The 20,793-nt window shown below is 41.6% G+C and overlaps 1 protein-coding gene across 1 annotated transcript in view; it reads left to right on the top strand.

Annotated features, from left to right (window-relative positions):
* LOC122883238 (V-set and transmembrane domain-containing protein 2-like protein) overlaps nucleotides 1-15,483 on the top strand; it is a 59,312-nt gene extending 43,829 nt beyond the window's left edge. Inside the window, exons 2-4 of the mRNA XM_044211620.1 lie at nucleotides 6,738-6,907; nucleotides 9,744-9,788; nucleotides 12,865-15,483. Coding sequence (XP_044067555.1) covers nucleotides 6,738-6,907; nucleotides 9,744-9,788; nucleotides 12,865-13,329 — 680 coding nt within the window. The 3' untranslated portion in view covers nucleotides 13,330-15,483. The remainder of the gene's footprint in view (nucleotides 1-6,737; nucleotides 6,908-9,743; nucleotides 9,789-12,864) is intronic.
* Nucleotides 15,484-20,793: the final 5,310 nt, after the last annotated feature.

Raw genomic sequence — 20,793 nt, 5'->3', positions numbered from 1 at the left:
TTATAAAACAAATATTGGTCAATGTCATCATATTAGAGAGGTTCAGTTGTGCTTTGATGTACATTCCACATTTTAATAATTAATTAAATCTTCAGTAGTGTTTTTTGTATGTACTATATCTCTTTCTAAGGTCAAGAATGAAGTTTACTGTGCGATTATCCTGCAATTTCCACTATTTTAGCAAAAGTTACAAAGTCTCGATTTTGTGTGAAAAAAAATTACCTGAAAAGTTGTCTTTTTAGTAATGACCTGCCAAGTTCCACTCAAAAGAAAAGGCTCTCTTTAAATTTGACAGTTACACTTGAGTCTGTGGTCTGCTGTAGATGATGAGAAAACTGGCTGAAAAGCTGCCTGTTATGTTGCAAAAAGATATAAAAAGGAAAAGGGAATGCAAGTTTTGCAAGTTAGAGCATTTTCATTTACAAGTTGTCAAATTCAGAGAATCCAAAAAAACCAGCATACTCATGGTACTGTTAACAGTGTCTACAAAATGATAACTGACATTTACCATCCAGCTTGATCACTTGAAACACAACTGTCCCAGGTAAGGGCTTGGTCCTCCTCCTCTAAAGGGACAGTCTCACAAAGACCAAATTCATGGTGCATTCAGCACTCCTTGTCAACATGTCAAACTTTTCTAATTCGGAAACAACAGCCGTTGTGTAAATACCGCTTGTGAACTGGGTCATGTTTTATGGCACGTAAGTTTACTGTACAAGTTGTGACAATTCACTTCAACAACTGATGGACAACCAACAAACTGTGTTCCATGGTAATGGTTAATAGTAAATATATACATGTAATTACCATTTGACAGTAAAAACACATTTCTACCTGGCTTCCACTATGTATACCTGCTGTGGCTTTTCAATGGTCGAATTCCGATGTATTTATTAGTGATCAAAGAAACCCCAGTAAATTCACAACTTTGTTTTGTTTGTTTTCTAATTGTCTTCTTTTCTAATTGTTTTTTAAATTGGTGTAAAAATTTTTCCCAGGTTGAATTTAACAGTCCCAACAAGGCTTAAATTTGGCTTTCTAAAGCTTGCAGATAATACTATAATCAGTTCAGGTAAGACAAGGAAACCACTGAGAGGCTAAGAAAAATAACATACAGTACAGACCAATAAGTACGGCAGCAAGATGCAGTATAATGTGCCAATGTCTCTTTTTACTTAATGTTTAACATGAAACAGTACCTTTAAATTTCCCCGTTTTATAAATGCTACTGAATATTCATGAGTAGAGGAGATTTAAGGATACATTTAAATAAAATCTTTCAAACAAAGATTATTTCTTTCCTATAGTCTGGGTTCATTGAGGTTTTGTTTTAATGGTATTGCGCAGTTTGGTAGAGACAAGTGTTCAAAATATGGGTTTAAATTTAGCTCCTGCTGCACCTGAATCTAACTCTTCACACTGTTCAGGTTTGGTATCACCAGCAAATTACAGATTGTGCAAAGAAGCTTTGTAAAAAGGATTTTGTTAGCACAGTTAGAGTAACAGCATGCAGTGCTACACAGTTTAAGTAATTTTTCATCAGCTGCTCCACAAGCGTCAGTTAGACTTTCGTCTTCTGCCACTGACAGCAGCACAAAATGGACAATGGAATCAAGTTGACTTAGCACTCATTAACAAGTAAAAGTGTCATTCAACACCTTCCAGACCTGGTACCGAGACTTTCTGGTTCCCTTCGGAGCCATGATAATGAGATTAACAGCAGGGGTGGGAATAGTCAAGACTCTTTCTTCTAATTCAACTGACTACAACAACAAGGAAAAATGAAACCTACCAAATAATCAATGAATTACCTTCCCCAAAGGACAAAGACTGGAGTCTTACTTGTAAGACTGAATCAAATTAAAACTAAAGGAACGATCGTTCACTCTATGCATGAGACTTTCCCATTTTCACACACACACACACACACACACACAAGGATCAAATTGGCTCCTTTCTCTCACTCTGGTGAAAGGAAGATCAGGATCTCAGCAGATGTGACATAAATCTTCTAAATCTAAATCAAATGTGAACTAATGTCAAATGTCAAATCGGTCAGTAATCTAGCTAACCTTACTTAGCACGTTTTCTAGTAAAATAGCCCAACTACGATATCTGTACGACATAGAACAACTGAATTATTCATTCATGAATTTAATATCTTGTTTACCATGTGACCATACTGTCATCTAGTGACCACTGATGACGGGGTCTCTGTAATATTAACAATGCAAAATGATTCGTATAAGAATTATAATGTGTGATTAAACTATTGTTTAGCCTTCTGCTGTCCTGTTACCAATATTAGAAATTCTGCTATAATAGTTAAAGTAGTTAGAAATGTTATGTAACTGAATGAATGATATTCTGAGATATGATTTCTGCTTTATGTCTTGTTAAATGTTTTATGCAAAACATCATTACATACTATTCGATGTTAGAACCACAGTGAATTAACTATAGTGATGAGGAAGTATGTGACGATTGTGCGTAAAACATGAACTTAAATAAATCCATAAGTAAAAAAAAAACATGTTTCCTACATACAGCATTTTCTTTTCCTACGTTATTCTTTCTCGCCTAAGTTGCATTTATGTTAATCTTAGTGAAAGCAAACCTAATTTCTTTGCGTTAAGCCTTTTTTCATTCCAGTCAATCTCGTTTTGATAACTTTGAAGGTAGTGTCGATCGGCCAAAAAAATTATTTTCAAGTTTATTTAAATGTGTATAGAAAGGATGTTTAGCAGAGCTTCTATCCGACGCCAGCCACCAGTCTACGGCTCAAGAGTCATTGTGCATAGCACCTGTCTGCCGGCTTCCTTAATTTTTACGGTAGCCTAAATTGCATCAAAGACTTTTGCATCCCACGACAGTGGGCATCCGAGGACCAACAGAGAAACACTGCTGTCTGACCTGACCTGCTCCATTACCACAGTGTTCCGTGAAGTAAACTGGAGCCAGAACGAAGTGCTTTGTTCAGGTGTCTGTGTCTGCACTCCGATGATGCTGCTAACATTTGCTGTTTCTTGTGGAGCGATGTCACTAGCTGAGTTATCAATCTCCCGACTTGCTTGTGGACTTCATGTTAGATTTGAAGGCTCTCGTGGTGCTGCTAGCACCTGCTGTTTCTCCTTGTGGAGAAATTCCGGTAGTTGGTTTGCCAATCTCCTGACATGGCGATGGACTGGATGGTAGATTTGAAGGTGGGTTAGTGCCTGCTCTGGTGATGCTGCTAGGGCTAGCACCTGCTGCCTCTTGTGGAACACTAGGGGCAGTTGTGCTAGCAGCCTCTTGGTTCCTTGGTGGACTTGAAGGTGCGTCATGCTTGCTAACACTCCTGGGATCAATATATCTTAACAACGAATCCCTCTGTTTTTGGAGTGCTTGCTCCTTCATTAATCTATCTATCTATTCCATATTTGCAGCCAGATAATTTTGGTCGTTTAGACATGCTGCAGTATTTCCTTATTCTCACATTGCATATTTTTTTCTTGAAGACAATCAAAATTGGTGTCAGTAGGCCAGGCCAGTAGTGCCTCATGAGAGCTGGGGGCGGGAGGCAGGGGAGGGAGGTGGCTGCAGTGACTGACGCATTCCTCAGCAATTCATTGTGCTTACAGAACGCGTAGCCTAGCGAGCCTGCAGTTACTGCTACTGGTTACTCTGCGATTTTGCTCATGAATAGTTTCGCCGCTCTTGCCCTAGGCAATTGCAAGTGCTGACCTAGGCAATTGCCTAGTTTGCCTATATAGATGTGCAGGCAGTGCCCAGGATCCATCCTGATCAGATGCCTGAACCACCTCAGCTTGTGTTTGAGATAATAAATTCACAAATAATGCAACTTCCATTCATCAGGAAGAAACTATATATGTTTGGTTTATTTTTACCTTTAATTTGAAATGTTTTTTTATTTTTCACCTAAACACAGTGAGAAATGAAGCTGTCAGGGTAGGCATATTTCTTTAAGGTCCCTGCACATTCCATTGTGCAATTGAACCTGAATTAAACAGCAAAGTGTCTTGCATTGATCAATAACACTTTCAAACCACCACTAATATGATATTTAATAGTGCTGATTGTTCTTGTAATTCACGTCTTCTTTGCTGTCATGTATCTTTACAACATTATAGCCCCAGTCTTGTAAAAGTGTATTGATTCTTCTGCTCTAGACCTATTTACCGTAGCCTTCATATAAACTTAGCACTTACCACAAATCAATTCTCAAAACCTTCCTTTGACTTTTGTGTTTTATGCAATTGAGCTCTAGGTGCTGGTAGGTGCATTTTTAGGTGCTTTGTTGTTGTTTTCAACCTTTGGACAGAGCAAGGCTTGATGTTTTGCCCTTTTTCATGGCTTTAGGCTAAACTAAGCTAAATGCTGCATAAGCTACTATTCCTTTAACAGATCTGGAATGTTCTTTTTTGGTCAAGGAATATAAAGGTAACACCAAACAAACCTTCCAAAAACAGCATTCCTGTAACATTCAAACGTTCTTCACAAGTTATAACAGTTTAAACAAAAAGGGAACAGTTTGGGAACACTCCATGAATGTTACATGTCACATATCAACCACAATTAATTTTGTACTTACTGTACTTACAGGCACAATTTTAGTTGTTCTCCCTTTAAAAAACACTCTTTGACCTCTATCATTTTATTTTTGTTTAGTGTCATTAATTTAATTTTACATTTTACTTTACTTAAATTCAGCACACTTTATTTTCTCCTCTTCTTCACTTTCTTTAACACACACTCACATACTCTGTCTCCCCATTTTCATCAATCTCACCATCACAGACACTTATAATGTTGCTTAGCATCTTGAAAAAGCAACCAAGGAAGAACTCACCTTTTTTCTATGGGATGTTAGGGCGGCTGTAATATTTTGTTAGTGAATATTCAAAGTGAGAGAGCTCACCTGGAAGGAAGTCCAAGAGGTAGCCATTGCAGCCAGAGCCAGCTCCACCCCAGGATAGTAGTGCAGAGTAATGCTTTGGTTAGACCTCGCCAACGCACATGGGTCAAGAGATTCATACGGGTTGAGACTGCACTGGATCGACACCATGTTCCCAGAAAAATCAAGGCCCTTATCCTGAACTAATACGGTAACTTCAGGCTTAGAGTCACTTCTGGATCGACAACATCAGGCTGGCATCGGCTGAAGAAGGACATCATAACCGGGTGCACATTCTCAGTTATTCTTTTCACCCTTGCCATGAACATTGTGGTCAAGGCAGCCAAGGCAGAGTGCAGAGGCTCCCTGACTAAGTCTGGTGTGTGGCAGCCCCCCATCAGAGCCTTCATGGATGACCTCACTGTCACCATAACATCAGTACCCAGCAGCAGGTGGATCCTCCAGGGTCTGGAAAAGCTCATTGCCTGGGCAAGGATGAGCTTCAAACCAGCCAAATAGAGGTCCCTGGTGGCAAAGTGGTGGATAAGTTCCATTTCTCCTTGGATGGCACTACAGTCCCATTACGGAGAAACCAGTCAATAATTTACTATTACTGTCATTATTATTTCTATGACTATCATTCCTATTATTATTACTTTATTAATATTAATATTACCACTACCATTACATTATTACTATTTTAAAATTCTAGGTGGAATTTGCATTGTGCTTCCCTCTACCCCAACCCCCTTCTCTCTCTCTCTCTCTCTCTCTCTCTCTCTCTCTCTCTCTCTCTCTCTCTTATCCCAACACGGCAGCAGCGGATGGCCGCCCACCATTGAGTCTGGTTCTGCCCAAGGTTTCTGCCTGTTAAAAGGAAGTTTTTCCTTGCCACTGTTGCCAAGTGCTTGCTCATGGTTGGGTTTCTGTAAATAATATTATAAATAGTACGGTCTAGACCAGCTCTATAGGAAAAGTGCAATGAGATAAATTCTGTTATGAATTGGCGCTATATAAATAAAATTGAATTGAATTGAAGAGCTTGGGCTGGAAGGCTCGTTGTGAGCCCATTGAGGTAGGGTACAGAGGCTTTGCTGGACATTCACTCTGCAGAGTCTAAACCTAATTTGTCAGCTTTGGGGCTGAGAAGAGAAAAGCCATCAAGTCCACCACAGAGGCTGGTGAGAGGGCCTCGAGATGGCTATGGATCTGGAGGGGTGATCCTTGGGCCAATGCTGCTGGGACACAAGTCAGGGTCTGAGCAACCCTGGCTGGGTCGCCTGAGCAAGGGTGTATGATGTTGAAAGATCAAGAAAAAGACAGAAAAAATGATTTAACTGTTTTATGATACACCACCTGGTATTCATCACGTTTCCTGGCATTCATCACTACAATTTGAGCCTCAACAACACTTTTAGAGAAAATGACTTGAACACTAACAGGCATGTCAGAATTCTCTGAACCAATGCTACATTTATGCTATGAATCATCTCTTATTTTGTGTTAAGGAGATGCTAAAACAATTTTTATGGGTTCAAGTGGGAAATCTTCTGAAGCGACATCCTAGCCTTGATCTACGATGTTGCTTTAGAGGATTTTCCACCTTGCTAAAAATAAAATTGTTGGATAGACATTAAATATATGTAAAAAAAAAAATGCATAAAATTTAAAGATTATGGAGATCGCCTTTTTCCAGGCAGAACCCAAAAATATTTATATCAGCAAAAAATTGTTTCGGTGAAACCGTTATAGGGCATCATCTTTAGACTTTCTCTTCTAACTGCGCTGTATGCCACTGACTAGAAACCATTTGTTAACCGTGTCTTATTCTGTGTCTGTCCAGCCATGTTCACAGAGGTGCCTCATGATACGATTGCTCAGAGAGGTCAAGATGTAGAGATGGCTTGCTCCTTCAGAGGGGCAGGAACGCCCTCATATTCACTGGAGATCCAGTGGTGGTACATCAGGAACCATCTTGACTGGACGGACAGACAGCCCTGGACAACCAATGAAGTAGGTTCATAACAGGAACTCTGACTGCCTTCTGATGTGAAATAATTAACTCTTATGCAAGTAAATACAACTTCTCTTTTGGGCTTTAGCTTAAAGAATATTTATGATCTTTAACAACTTTTTAAATAGTTTTGATCATCATTCCCATCTACAGTGGTGTGAAAAAATGTTTGCCCCCTTCCTGATTTCTTATTTTTTTCAAGTGTTTGCAATAACTTGTAATGAGTCTTTTACAACACTGTGGAGGAATTTTGGCTCATCTTTGCAGAATTGTTGTAATTCAGCCACATTGGAGGGTTTTCGAGCATGAACTGCCTTTTTAAGGTCATGCCACAGCATCTCAATAGGATTCAGGTCAAGACTTTGACTAGGCCACTCCAAAGTCTTCATTTTGTTCTTCTTCAGCCATTCAGAGACCCCACAACAACATCCAAAGAACTGCAGGCCTCACTTGCCTCAGTTAAGGTCAGTGTGCATGACTCCACCATAAGAAAGAGACTGGGCAAAAATGGCCTGCATGGCACAGTTCCAAGACAAATACCACTGCTGAGCAAAAAGAACATCAAGGCTCGTCTTATTTTTGCCAGAAAACATCTTGATAATCCCCAAGACTTTTGGGAAAATACTCTGTGGACTGACGAGACAAAAGTTGAACTTTTTGGAAGTTGTGTGTCCCATAACATCTGGAGATTTCAGAAAAAGAACATCATACCAACAGTAAAATGTGGTGGTGGTAGTGTGATGGTCTGGGGCTGTTTTGCTGCTTCAGGACCTGGAAGACTTGCTGTGATGAATGGCACCATGAATTCTGCTGTCTACCAAAAACTCCTGAAAGAGAATGTCCGGCCATCTGTTCGTGACCTCAAGCTCAAGCGAACTTGAATTCTGCAGCAGGACAATGATCCAAAACACACCAGCAAGTCCACCTCTGAATGACTTTTCTTTGACTAATATTTAAATTTGTTTGATGATCTGGAACATTTAAGTGTGACAAACATGCAAAAAAAAAAAGAAATCAGGAAGGGTGAAAACACTTTTTCACACCACTGTAGATGGGAATGATGGTCAAAACTATTAAGAAAGTTGTTAAAGATCATAAATATTCTTTTTCACACCACTGTATAATAATACCATTGTACACAAAATGTAACTTCTAAGATCTGGGAACATGGCAACATCACTAAAAAGAAGTCTGAAAGGGCAAGAAACACGAGCAGTCAGACAATCAACCTGCTACAGTTTACAGATGGACTTACTGATTCAACTTTCACCTAAAGTACTTACTGTAGTTGTGAAGCTCACCATTTTTCTGTGCAGTGAGGGATTATTACCAACATTTCGGAGGGCTCACTTTTTTTTTTTTTTTCAAAATCAAGTGGTTTAGATTATCTAGCAAAACTGTTGGCTTGTTCACAACCTTTATGATTTTCTAACCGCTTGTGTTTCTTACCCTTTGGTGAATACAATGTTATTATAACTGATTAAACAGATGACCAGAATTACAAAAAATAAGACCAAGTTCCTATAAACCAAAATTATCCTTAAGTGTCTATTTGGTATATAACACCAGTGTGTCTCCTGTGATTTCACATTTAAAGTGTAACTAAACCCCCAAACCACCTTTTTCAGCTGAAAACCAATGTATATGGGTATTTAGTAGTGCTGTTGATGGATTTGGATCCAAATCTTGACATTTTAGTGGAAAGTATTTTAATTCTACATATTTTGTTATAAATGTGCATAGCGACTGCCCTCTACAGGTTGAAACCTAGCAATTGCAATTGAATTTTGCTATTGGCTGGAGGCAGGTGACATATATGGAGGCAGCTTTCGTCACTAACCGTCAACTGTCACTGAGTCGCTAACGTTAGCTCAGCTACAACACAGGTACCACACAGAAACTTTTACAAAGGGCCATGAATGTGCTTCTAGTGACTGTCAAAGCTCCCAATGGACTCTTTGTGTTTCCAGCACAGACACAGAGAGGCTGACAGCAGCTGTTCATGGCTGCGGTGGTCTGTCTGTCTGTCACTCTGGTCCATGTCTCCTTACCTTTTGCGTCACACACTGACCACACCCCCTACAGCGGTTGTGCAGAGCTACTTTGCTGCATTTTTTAAAAATATGCTGGGAGGGAGGGAGCTAGCAGAATTTAGGGGTTTAGTTACACTTTAAGCTTGAATTTATATCTTTAAAGCTGCATTAATGAATATTTGGTCACTAGGGGGCAGAAAATAAACACAGGCAGACAGACAAGCAGCACACCATTTCCCTGGAAAAGTATTTATCACTAACGTGTTACAGTAGAAAAACAATTGCTTTCATATCTAGCAGTCACAGAGCAACATTAGCACTCATTTGGAGTCAGGATTATTGTCATCAGACAAATGTAAATCCAATATTAATTCTCATTTTAGTTTCGGTCTTCAGAAGTGAGAGAAAAATCAGCTGCTAGATGTTCGACTATGTTCACCAGTAACTTGGTAACCTTGTCTGTCTACTGTTTGGTGATGGCTTCCTTTGTCAAATTATACAGCTATTTGATATTGATATTATATTAATTGAAATATTGATTCATGCAGCTATAACAGAAAAGATAAACAGAATTCCTGAGAAATACATTATGCGTAGAAAAGCTAAATTTGGGAGAATACCAGGTCAATTAATCCAGCACATTGTCATATATTACCTGCATGGATTAACGTGGACTACATCGATGTCTATTGGTTGACACTCATGAACACAACCCCTATTAAACTTTAATCCAACTGTAATAATGAATTATTAAAAGTATTAAGATTAAATCCTGTCACTCATGTTTGGGTTTTTTTTCTAGGTGGCTCCTGAGGAGGAGATGCCAAAGGATGCTACAAAGATAAGTGTGAGTTAACCACTATCTGCTGTCATTCTCTGAGAAAAGCCTTATGCTTGCCTTGGTGTTATATGAAGAAATGAGGCACAAAACCCTCATGATTACATTTAAATTTCTTGTTCCGGATGATCCACAGATGTTGTACTTATGCTGTATTACACACAAGGATATGATTTTCACTCGGTGCAGCTCTCAGTGCAGTGAACGCTCCAGATGACACATCAACAGGTTCACTTTGTCCTTGATGGGTTTGTAGAATCACAGTGTCAGCCAAAGAGCAGGCAGCACTAGTGCTTGTGGGTGTCCTCCTCAAGGGGGCACAGCCCGCAGTGCATCATCTTCAGGTTCTCATAAACACCCCTGCATCTTTATGACTGCAATACAAAATCAAAATAATAAACAGTGAAGGACACACGCTGGAACGTCAGCAGAGCTTTTTATATCTCCTCTGGTATCCATAGAGACTTTTAGTTACTCAACCAGGAGAACAGTTTCCCACAAAAAGCAGGGAGGGCCTTTTACTGAGCTAGACTGCACGACCATATAGTGACTCAAAATTTTGACTTTTTCCTAATTAACTGCAGAAGTGAGAATGTAGGAACTAATGCACATTACCTCCACACCAACATATTCCTCTTGCTAAATACTTTACAATTACGAAAAAGAGCAAGAATTGCTATTGGCTAATCACAGAAATTTTGCATTTAGGAGCATTGCATGTAAAAGCATGATGTGACGTCTAAGTAAATGAAATGGTATGTAAAGTTAAATATAACAGACATGCAAAGATAAAGATGTTTAAAGATACATTTACATTGTTCTTTGTAAGTATGTAGAAACAAACACACACAAAAAACATGCCTCTCTCCTTCCCCCCAATAGGCTAGCTGCTGCTGCTGATTCGCTGTAATGAAAGCACCAGCTGTGGTTTGGGTGTGTGTGTGTTTGTGGAGCCAAACATTATGAGCTTTCTGTATATAATGAATGTTGGTCCGCATCCATACTGTCAAGCAAAAACATGGTAGATTCTCACATATATGTAGACACAAACTGACACATAGTGCTACAAAACAGTGTTAAGTGTTAAGCATTTACACACACACACACACACACACACACACACACACACACACACACACACACAACTACCTACTGGCATCACAGGGAGGAAGGTGGTGGTATTATCTTGGTGCACCACATCTCATGATGTCCCCAGACTCATCATCTCAACAGTGCTTCTCTGTGAACTTAAAAAGCTTTTACCTCCAAGATGTAGTCTCTTCATAATTTCAAGGCCACAAATAGAATTTATTAAGCAGCACCTTTGTCTGAGTTTGTGTGAGTGGGAGTGATTGACTAGGAGGTGTGGCCATGGAGTGTATACACTACATAAGTGATTTCAATATCACATCTATGCTGTAGCCCCCGTCTCACCACTTCATGTATCTGTCTATCTATATGGTAAGCTTATTTTCCTTTTAAAACACACCAAAGTTTAATTTATGATAGGCAGCCATAAACCTTTTATATGTATTTAAACAGATAATCACTGTAAAACTGTTCAGTGGGTGATAACTGGCAAGTGCAGATATATCTTGTGTTTGACTGAATTTGCATGCAAGAGGATACTAAAACCATTAAAGGAAAAGTTCGACATGTGAAAAACACTTATTAGCTTTCTTGTCGAGGGTTAGATGGTCGATACCCCTCCCATATCTGTCTTTGAAATATGAAGCTGGAGTCGGGGGACAGTTAGCTTAGCTTAGCATAAAGACTGTAAACTGGGGTAAACAACAAGCCTGGCTCTGTCCAAAGTTAAAAACATCTGTGTACCAGCACAAAACTCAGTAATTAACATGTTATACCTTGATTGTTTAATCTGTACAAAAGTGAAAAAACAACAGGTTGCGATATTTTTTTGGGGGGGCAGACTAGTTCTTGGCTGGGAGCAGTGACTTCCTGAAGTCTCCCCTGGTTGCCAACCTCACAGTGACGGAAAGAATTCAGGAAGTCATTGCTCCTGGGCCAGAAAATAGTGTGGCACATAAAACCACAACTTGTCCAATGTCTATTTTTTTCTGTTTTTCATCTTGTACAAGGAAGACAGGCAACAAAATGAGTAAAAGGAATTCTGGTATGTCCAACAATGTCCACAGTTCCACCGTCACTGCAAGTGTGTCTGTGGTAGCCAGTAGATGCATGTGATAGTGAGTGGACTTTTTGCTCACATTACCACTCACCCAGTTTTATTGCCAGACAGCTCATCTGACTGAGCATCTGTGAGATAGTACCAATAAGTGTTTGTGTGTGTTATAGGGTAGAAGGCTGCTCTTTTTTTTGTTTTGTGCATCTGCTGTGATGCTGCAGGTATTTCATTTTGAAGTCATATCTTCATACAATAAAGCAGCAATTCTATTGATGATTCAATGGTTAGTATGTGTAGGACTGATGTTGGACTTCAGTGCACATTTGCATTGTACACTCTTCGTCTACCATGTTTATTTGTGAAGCACAATGAAAGTAGCAATTCTGGTATGTTGACCATGGAAGAACTAGACCTGATGACAAATTCTTAACTATGTTTCAGGAAAATATGATCTACTTGCAGTTAATGATTTCATTTCACTGTTATTTTGCACCAATATTAAAAATACCTCCCTGTTGAGGCCATTAGAACCTTTACATCTTTCTGATATCACTATAACTTTAAGGTTTTTGCTTAATGCAAGAGTACGTTAACATTTGAAAGAAGAAATATCTAATTTCTCCTCTTCCAAATGAAAAGTAACCGATAAAATAAACCCTTGCTCAGTTCAATACAATATGACCAATAGCTTATGGTGGCTAATGTTAGCAAACTTTAGATAGATATTGCTTTGTAACTTATGTTAGTGTCAGTTTGATTACTGTACTTGTGCTATTGTTACACTACATTATAGTGTTAGGCTACCCATTATCCTGTAATTGCCGCTTGTGGCCAAAGCAGCGGCTGCAAAAGTTACACAGGCTTGTATTAAGTATGATTTCTTTTTCAATCTCACCATAATTTCTCGCTTTTTCTTTTTATTTAATTTACCTTTGCTAGGTTGTGAAGGTTGTAGGAAGCAACATCTCCCATAAACTCCGCCTCTCCCGGGTTAAGCCGTCTGATGAGGGCACCTATGAATGCCGTGTCATCGACTTCAGCGATGACGCAGGTGCCCGCCACCACCGTGTCAGAGCCTACCTGCAGGTGGTGCCAGAGAGCGACATCATCAACAGTAACCACAACGACAACTTCGAGGCCCTGGACGATACCAAGGGAGGAGTGGCTTTCGTTGACGGGGATGACATGGAGTCTCACGGTGGCACCAAAGAGCACACTCACGGCCATCACCAGAATCACGGGGACCACCAGGAGCACGGCAAGCGGCCTTCATCGCCCGCACACCACGGCCACAGCCACAGCAGCAACAGTCAGCAGCACAAGGCAGGCAGAGAGAGGAAGAGGGATGTTGACAGTAACCACAGCCACAATGACTGCACCAACGAGCCAAGCTGTACGCTGTAGATGTTGGTTTATTACACCTGAGTGATAGATTAGACAAGGATTGCATAACATGATGTGTGTCACAGCATAAAAAGCTATTCTTCCCACACAGTGCAAGCCTGTGCACAAATCCAGAATCCCTAGAAATGTACAGTATAGCTTATTCAGAGCACAGTGCTGTAAACTGTGATGGGAATGTAGCTTTTCTTGCTGTGCATGGGTCTGGTTTGGACTGCTCACTGTCTGCCTGGCCTCACGACATTCAGCACCGGGGGCTGATGTGTAGATCCAAGCAGCTCCACTCTTTCTGTTCTCAGCACAGACAAAAAAGACTTGTCTTACTATTAACCCATGCTCTGTTCCACTCTTGTACTTTAGATACTGTAAATAACACAAACCTGCTTTCATGCTCATACTTCTTCCACTGCCTTACTCTCTCATTTGGTACACTCTCAGAAAAAAAGTATATGCTCGGTAAAAGAAAATGTTCCTTTTATTCTGAGAGTGCACTGAATGAAACTCAACCAACAGTAATTCTTTCCTGGAAATTTTGTCAAGTCTGATTCTTTAGCTTTTTACCTAGAGCACTAGCTTCATTACATCTTTTTGTATTCAAATAATGGACATGAACATGGTGCAAAATCTGTATATACCTGAAATTCAGCAAGTTATTCCGTGTTTACTCGCAGGGAGAAAGAAACATGCTTTCTTCAGCAGGAATTCAATAAGGTCCCAGAGCAGCAGTGCTCATCAAGGACAGATACGGTCTCAATTAATTTGAGCTGGAGTAAATACAGTGGCAGTGTAGAAAGTGTGGGATTTCTTTCATTTTTGCGCAATTCAAACAAAGCACATCACAGGCTGTATTTTCCCCACAGCGCTTTTGAGCTTGTGAATTTGCAGCGCAACAGAAAATATGATTTCTGTTCACCCCTTGCGCTGCAGGTTCGATCCATTCATGGCTGTTCAGGCTGAAAGAAATCAATCGAGTTGTTCCATGTGGACCCCACCTGTTTGGAAAGCCATGAAAAGATCAAAATCTGACTTGGTGTGCCTCTGAATCCACTCTGTGACTACAAATCAGTGGAAGAAATGGGATTTTGGTGCAAGATACTTTTTTGGCAGAGCAGTGCTGTATTCCTATCCTAGTTTAGTTCCCTTATTCCGATGCTCTGGCCCAGTGCTCATCAATCATTTAAAAAGCCTCAATCCTCTCCACTACAAGCCTCTAATCCACTCTGTATATATGACTGTATAATATGAAATAAAGTGAGTGCATGTTCAGTAATTTTCTTAAAAACTTTTGCAACCAACCATACACCAAGACAATGTGTTAGTTAAAGATATTTTTGTCATTTAAAAGTTTGGTTCATGTTAAAAAGAAGTGTCCATTCTGTTAGAGATCCTTTTTTTTTCCTCCAAGCAGTTTTCCATTGCTTTACTGCTCTCCAGAAGTGCTGTACAGACAGATGAATGACACATTCCCTTCATAGCTGCTCAGAAAGGGGTTTCCCTAATGTATCTTAGTACTTATGCAGTGTTTCTCAAACTACTGTACTGTATGTGCAGGTCCACAAACATGAGTTTGTTCCGTGTTTTAATGAGCTTGAACGTGGGATTAATTTTGTGCAGTTTGGGACTTGGTTTGAAAAGGTTTGAGAGGCCATTTCACTTCTGCCAATTTTGTAACTCGATGATAATCTCTTTGCTTAGATGCTTGTGTGAAGCACAGGACAATACTTCATACTGAAGGTATCAAATGGGACAAAGTGAATGTGGGTAACATATTGGATAAAGCCTTGAGCAGTGAGGGCGAGAAGTAAGAGGAAAATGTTGTTAGTGAAACACTGAAATTGGCTGTCTCAACTGCCTCAAAATACAATCTGTGGCTCAAGGCCATGAGGGGCTTTACTTCTGTGCTGTATTATCCATCAGAGCAACTACAGCTCTCTTGTTATTGTTGGCAGTCTCTGTAGACTGGGAGGGTGCTTTAGTCGAAGGAGGAGTGACCTGTGGGATTGTTTTTTTCAACAAGTAACTTTGATTTGATGTTTTGTAAAGAAGAGATCACTGTTACAAGAGAGGGAAAATGTACATTTCTTCTACAATGTTTGGTCTCACACTAAGTGTATGGCTTTATCAAATGAAATAAATTGTATATGAAATAACAGTGAATCTATGGTCATTTTCTCATTGTCTTTGAGGCGTGAAAAGGTAAAAACCACAATAAGCTTAGATTTCATGTAGAACAATCACTACACATTTATATCTAAAGGGTTATTGTGGGTATTTGTTCAGCTCAGTGTCTGTCCGTGTGCATTCAAGAGAAACGATATTAGGCAGTTGCCTGTGTGTAATAGGTGCTGCCAAAGCCCCCCCTCTATTGCTGCTGATGACTAATGGTGCTATTGTCAGGACTGGCAGCAGGATAAATAGCAAGAGCACAGGATGAGATAAAGAGGCGCTGTGCCGCGCTCACTAGCATTAAGCCAGGCCAGCTAAATACAAAACACGTGGCGATCTTGTTTCCCCACACTAGAAGGTTCATACATTCATTATGGAGCAATGAGGCGGGGAGGCTCTAGGTACTCTCAGTGAGCTGATGTGATAATGGAGGGGGCTTCCTGTTTCCTTCATTTAAAACATCTCTAGAACCCTGTAGAGGTCCGAGTGATAACAGGTACTATGATAGATTGGCTAGTATCCCTGTCATGAGGCATTCAGTTCCGCCATAGTTACTCAACCTGGTGCACCCTGTTCCTTTCAAGCTGACGCATCTTCTGCCGAAAGCACATGGGTGGTATGATAACTCAAAGACTGATTAGTGAGGGAATCCCCTAATGGGGAAGAGTTCCTCCATCTTTACACTTGCCATAGTGTTATTAAAGGTTGAGTCTGGTTTTATTCTATATTTTTCTTATTGTAAGCAAATTCCATTACAAGACCAAAACCAAAAATGCCTGAGTCCGTCTCTCAAAACCTTCTGACTTCCCTACCCTGTTTGTGGCACTTAACCCCATGCCCACAGGTTTCTAATGAAGATGTAAATCTTTAAAAAAAAAAAAAAAAAGAAAAAAAAAGGGCAGGAATATAAAATAAAAAATGTTTTGAATAAAAAAATTCCCAAAACAGCTGAGCACTGTAATTTTTAGCAAATTGTGGACTTTTCAGTCCTGGATTTGGTTTGTTACTGAGTATTTATGGCTGCATATACAGTGTATGCAGGACTGACTAAAAATAAACTAGAACTAACTTCATCGTAATGAACATGTTGGCCAGTTCAACAGTGTCGCTCATTAATGTGTTTTTTATAGCTTTTTGAGAACAATGGAGCTCTATGGCACAGAGAAATAAGTTATATCAGACTTGGGATAACAAGGATAATACTTGTTAGTAGGATCAATTCATTGTTGGTTTTAGTCTATTCATGTAATTTGTTGACAAAATTAAAAATATAAAATATTACCAGCAGATATTTGAGCCTGCACCATCCATCTTTTCATCTTGCCCACCTACACATTAGCTTCTTAATAAAAAGATTTTTGCCCGTTTTATTAATTTGATACTGTTCTATTAAAAAAAAGACAATATTTGTAAGAAATCTCTAGTAAGGCTGAGTATCATTTTACATTATTACATTATTACTAATTCTCTAGTCATTTAACAAAAGAAGACAAAGTTCTTAAATGGTCAGTGTTTTCGAAACACAAGCAGCCATAAAAGCACTGTTATTAACTGTTGAGCTGTTTTAAATTATCATTTTATTCAGTTTTAAGCCACACTTTTTACGTTACTCTTTTAGATCCTTGCTGTTTTATCCATATGGTGTAACAGGGTAAAAGATTTTAACCATCGGACAATTGGATCTGATATTCTAAAGTTAGCTTTCAGCTACAGGTCTGCAGCGACAACTGCTAACCTAGCTTGGCCAGGTTTGTTTTAGCCAGGTTTGTTTAGCAAACTAGCTTGGTCGCTCTTTTAAATCCGCACAGCAAGAATTTCATGGGCAACATCCCCAGAGGAAGCAATTTCGGCTAAAAACTTACCAAAGTTACCAAGTTACCAAGCATGCGCCAGCCCGCATGCTGCCTGTTGCCGTAGCTCCGTCTCGTCGTCTTACTTTTTCCAACTTTTAACTTTCCTTTTTTATTCCTAACTTGAGTAACTTGTGTGTAAGTGTAATTTAAACTACGCTCTTTGCGAAAATGAGAGCAGAAAGTGTTTTTGTACTTTTTTTCGCCGTGGAACTTCTTCTTCTACTACTCGGTCAGGGCACCGCTGCAGATCGCGCTGAAGCCGAGCGGCATGGCGCCCAGGACTACCGATGTCCCCACTGAGATCTGGAGGAGGACACACCGAGGATGCAGAGGTGGAACGAAGCGGCAAGGGAAGAGAGAGGGGTGCAGACAAAAGAGACTTAAGAATAAGAGATTTAAGCCATGTCTGCCTTCTCTCGTCATGGGCAACGTGAGATCGCTGGCGAATAAAATGGACGAGCTAACGGCGTTAGCCCGGAGTCAGACGGAGTTCCGTGAGCGTAGCTTGATGTGCTTCTCTGAGACATGGCTACACCAGGATATCCCGGACCATAACATTTCCATCAACGGCTTTCAGACTGTTCGGGCCGACAGGGATCACACCGGGAGCGGTAAGCGGAAAGGCGGCGGGCTTGCTGTTCTAGTTAACAACAGATGGTGTAACCCTGGTCACATTACCATCAAGCAGAGTATCTGTACCCCGGACATTGAACTGTTAGCTGTGGGACTCCGGCCATATTATCTGCCACGTGAATTTTCACATACCATTGTTGTGGCTGTTTACATCCCCCCCTCTGCTAACCCGGCATCGGCGTGCAACGCCATTCACACTGCCATAGCACATCTCCAGACTCAACACCCGAGTGCACTCATTTTAATCTCGGGTGACTTCAACCATGTCAGTGTTTCAACAACACTGACTAATTTCACCCAGTATGTGAGCTGTCCTACTAGAGAGGAGAGGACACTGGACCTGATGTATGCTAACGTTAAGGATGGATACAGCTCTTCCCCCCTCCCCCCTCTGGGTAGGTCAGACCACAACCTGGTTCACCTCAAATCCTGCTATGTGCCTCTGGTTAAAAGGCAGCCTGTGACCACAAGGACAGTGAGGAGATGGTCAGGGGAGGCCTATGAGACACTGCAGGAATGTTTTGAGGTGACAAACTGGGATGCACTCTGTGAGCCTCATGGAGAGGACATTGACGGGCTAACTGAGTGCATCACTGGCTACATTAACTTCTGTGTGGACTGCAATGTCCCAACCAAGATGGTCCATTGTTATCCGAATAACAAACCGTGGGTAACAAAGGACATCAAGGACATTCTGAATGCCAAGAGGAGGGCCTTTACGGATGGTAATAGGGAGGAGGTGAGGGCAATCCAGGCTGACCTGAAGGTGAAAATCAGGGAAGCCAAGGAGAAGTACAGGAGGAAGCTGGAGAGGAAACTCCAGCAGAACAATATGAGGCAGGTCTGGAGCGGCATGAAGACCATCACTGGCTTCAGACCGACTGGCAGCAGAGGAGTTGAAGGCAGCTTGGACAGGGCCAACGAACTGAATCTGTTCTTTAACAGATTCGACACACCGGCTCCTGCTCATCCCCCCTCTAACTCAGCTGCTGTCGGCCCTCAAGCTCCTCTGAGTACTCTGCTCCCCCCTCCCCATCAGGCTAACGGCCCTCTCCAGACCGGCGACTCCCCCCCTCCCCCACCTGTAACTTCTGCTGTGTGCCTGACTGCTGACCAGGTGAGAGGACAGCTGATGAGGCTCCACTCAAACAAGGCTGCAGGCCCCGATGGCGTTAGCCCCGGGGTGCTAAAAGCCTGTGCCCCCCAGCTTTGTGGAGTCCTTCAGCATGTCTTCAACCTGAGCCTGAGTCTTCAAAGGGTCCCCATTCTGTGGAAGACATCTTGCCTCGTTCCTGTGCCGAAGACGCCACGCCCAGTGGCTCCAAGGACTACAGACCGGTGGCACTGACCTCCCACATAATGAAGACCCTGGAGAGACTAGTGCTGGAACAGCTGCGGCCCATGGTCAGACCCCTCCTGGATCCCCTTCAGTTCGCCTACCAGCCCCGGCTAGGAGTTGAGGACGCCATCATCTACCTGCTTAACCGCATCCACACCCACCTGGACAGGCCGGCAAGCACGGTGAGGATCATGTTTTTTGACTTCTCCAGTGCTTTCAACACCATCCGGCCTGCCCTGCTGGGGGAGAAGCTGGCAGCGATGCAGGTGGATGCCCCCCTTGTGTCCTGGATTGTGGACTACCTGACTGGCAGACCACAGTACGTGCGCCTGCAGCACTGTGTGTCAGACAGCGTGGTCAGCAATACTGGGGCCCCTCAGGGGACTGTCCTCTCTCCCTTCCTCTTCACCATCTACACCACAGACTTCAGCTACCACACAGAGTCCTGCCACCTTCAGAAGTTTTCTGATGACTCTGCTGTGGTGGGATGTATCAGCGGTGGTGATGAGTCTGAGTACAGGGCTGTGGTGGGTAACTTTGTTTCATGGTGCGAGCAGAACCATCTGCAGCTCAATGCGACAAAGTCAAAGGAGCTGGTTGTAGATCTACGGAGGGCCAAGGCACCAGTGACCCCGGTTTCCATCAAGGGGGTCAGTGTGGACATTGTGGAGGACTACAAGTACCTGGGAGTACACTTAGACAACAAACTGGACTGGACCAAGAACACTCAGGCTGTTTATAGGAAGGGTCAGAGCCGCCTCTATTTTCTGAGGAGGCTGCGGTCCTTCAACATCTGCCGGACGATGCTGAAGATGTTCTATGAGTCTGTGGTGGCCAGTGCTATCCTGTATGCTGTTGCATGCTGGGGCAGCAGGCTAAAGGTAGCGGACGCCAACAGACTCAATAAACTGATCCGCAAGGCCAGTGACATTGTGGGGTGGAGCTGGACTCTCTGGCAGTGGTGTCAGAGAGGAGGATGCTGGCCAAACTACATGCCATCTTGGACAGTGTCTCCCACCCGCTCCATGACGTGCTGGTCAAGCAAAGGAGCACCTTCAGCGGAAGACTCATCCCCAAAAAGCACCACAGAGCGCCACAGGAAGTCATTCCTGCCTGTGGCCATCAAACTATTTAACTCCTCCCTCTAAGGGTTAGTCTGTTTGACCCTAGGTCACTAAACTGGACATTGAGCATTACATCTCCGCCATAATTAATAATAAGTGTGCAATATTCTGTGTAATACTTCCGTGCAATATTAGTTTTCCCCTTGTTAGTTTTTATCTTATTTATTGCTACTGAAACTATATACCTCAATTACTCTTCGACAGTACATGCACCTCCGCTTATTAATATTATTATTTATTACATAAGGAGTTACATTGTATTCTAGACTGTACTTTCATCACCAACCAGTAAACCCACTTGGTACTTGACACTTAGTTTATCTTATACTTATACCAACAGGATACTCAATTT

This window comes from Siniperca chuatsi, linkage group LG10 (genome assembly GCF_020085105.1).
Source record: "Siniperca chuatsi isolate FFG_IHB_CAS linkage group LG10, ASM2008510v1, whole genome shotgun sequence".
Taxonomy (NCBI): Eukaryota; Metazoa; Chordata; class Actinopteri; order Centrarchiformes; family Sinipercidae; genus Siniperca; species Siniperca chuatsi.
This window is presented reverse-complemented; position numbering and strand designations above follow the sequence as displayed.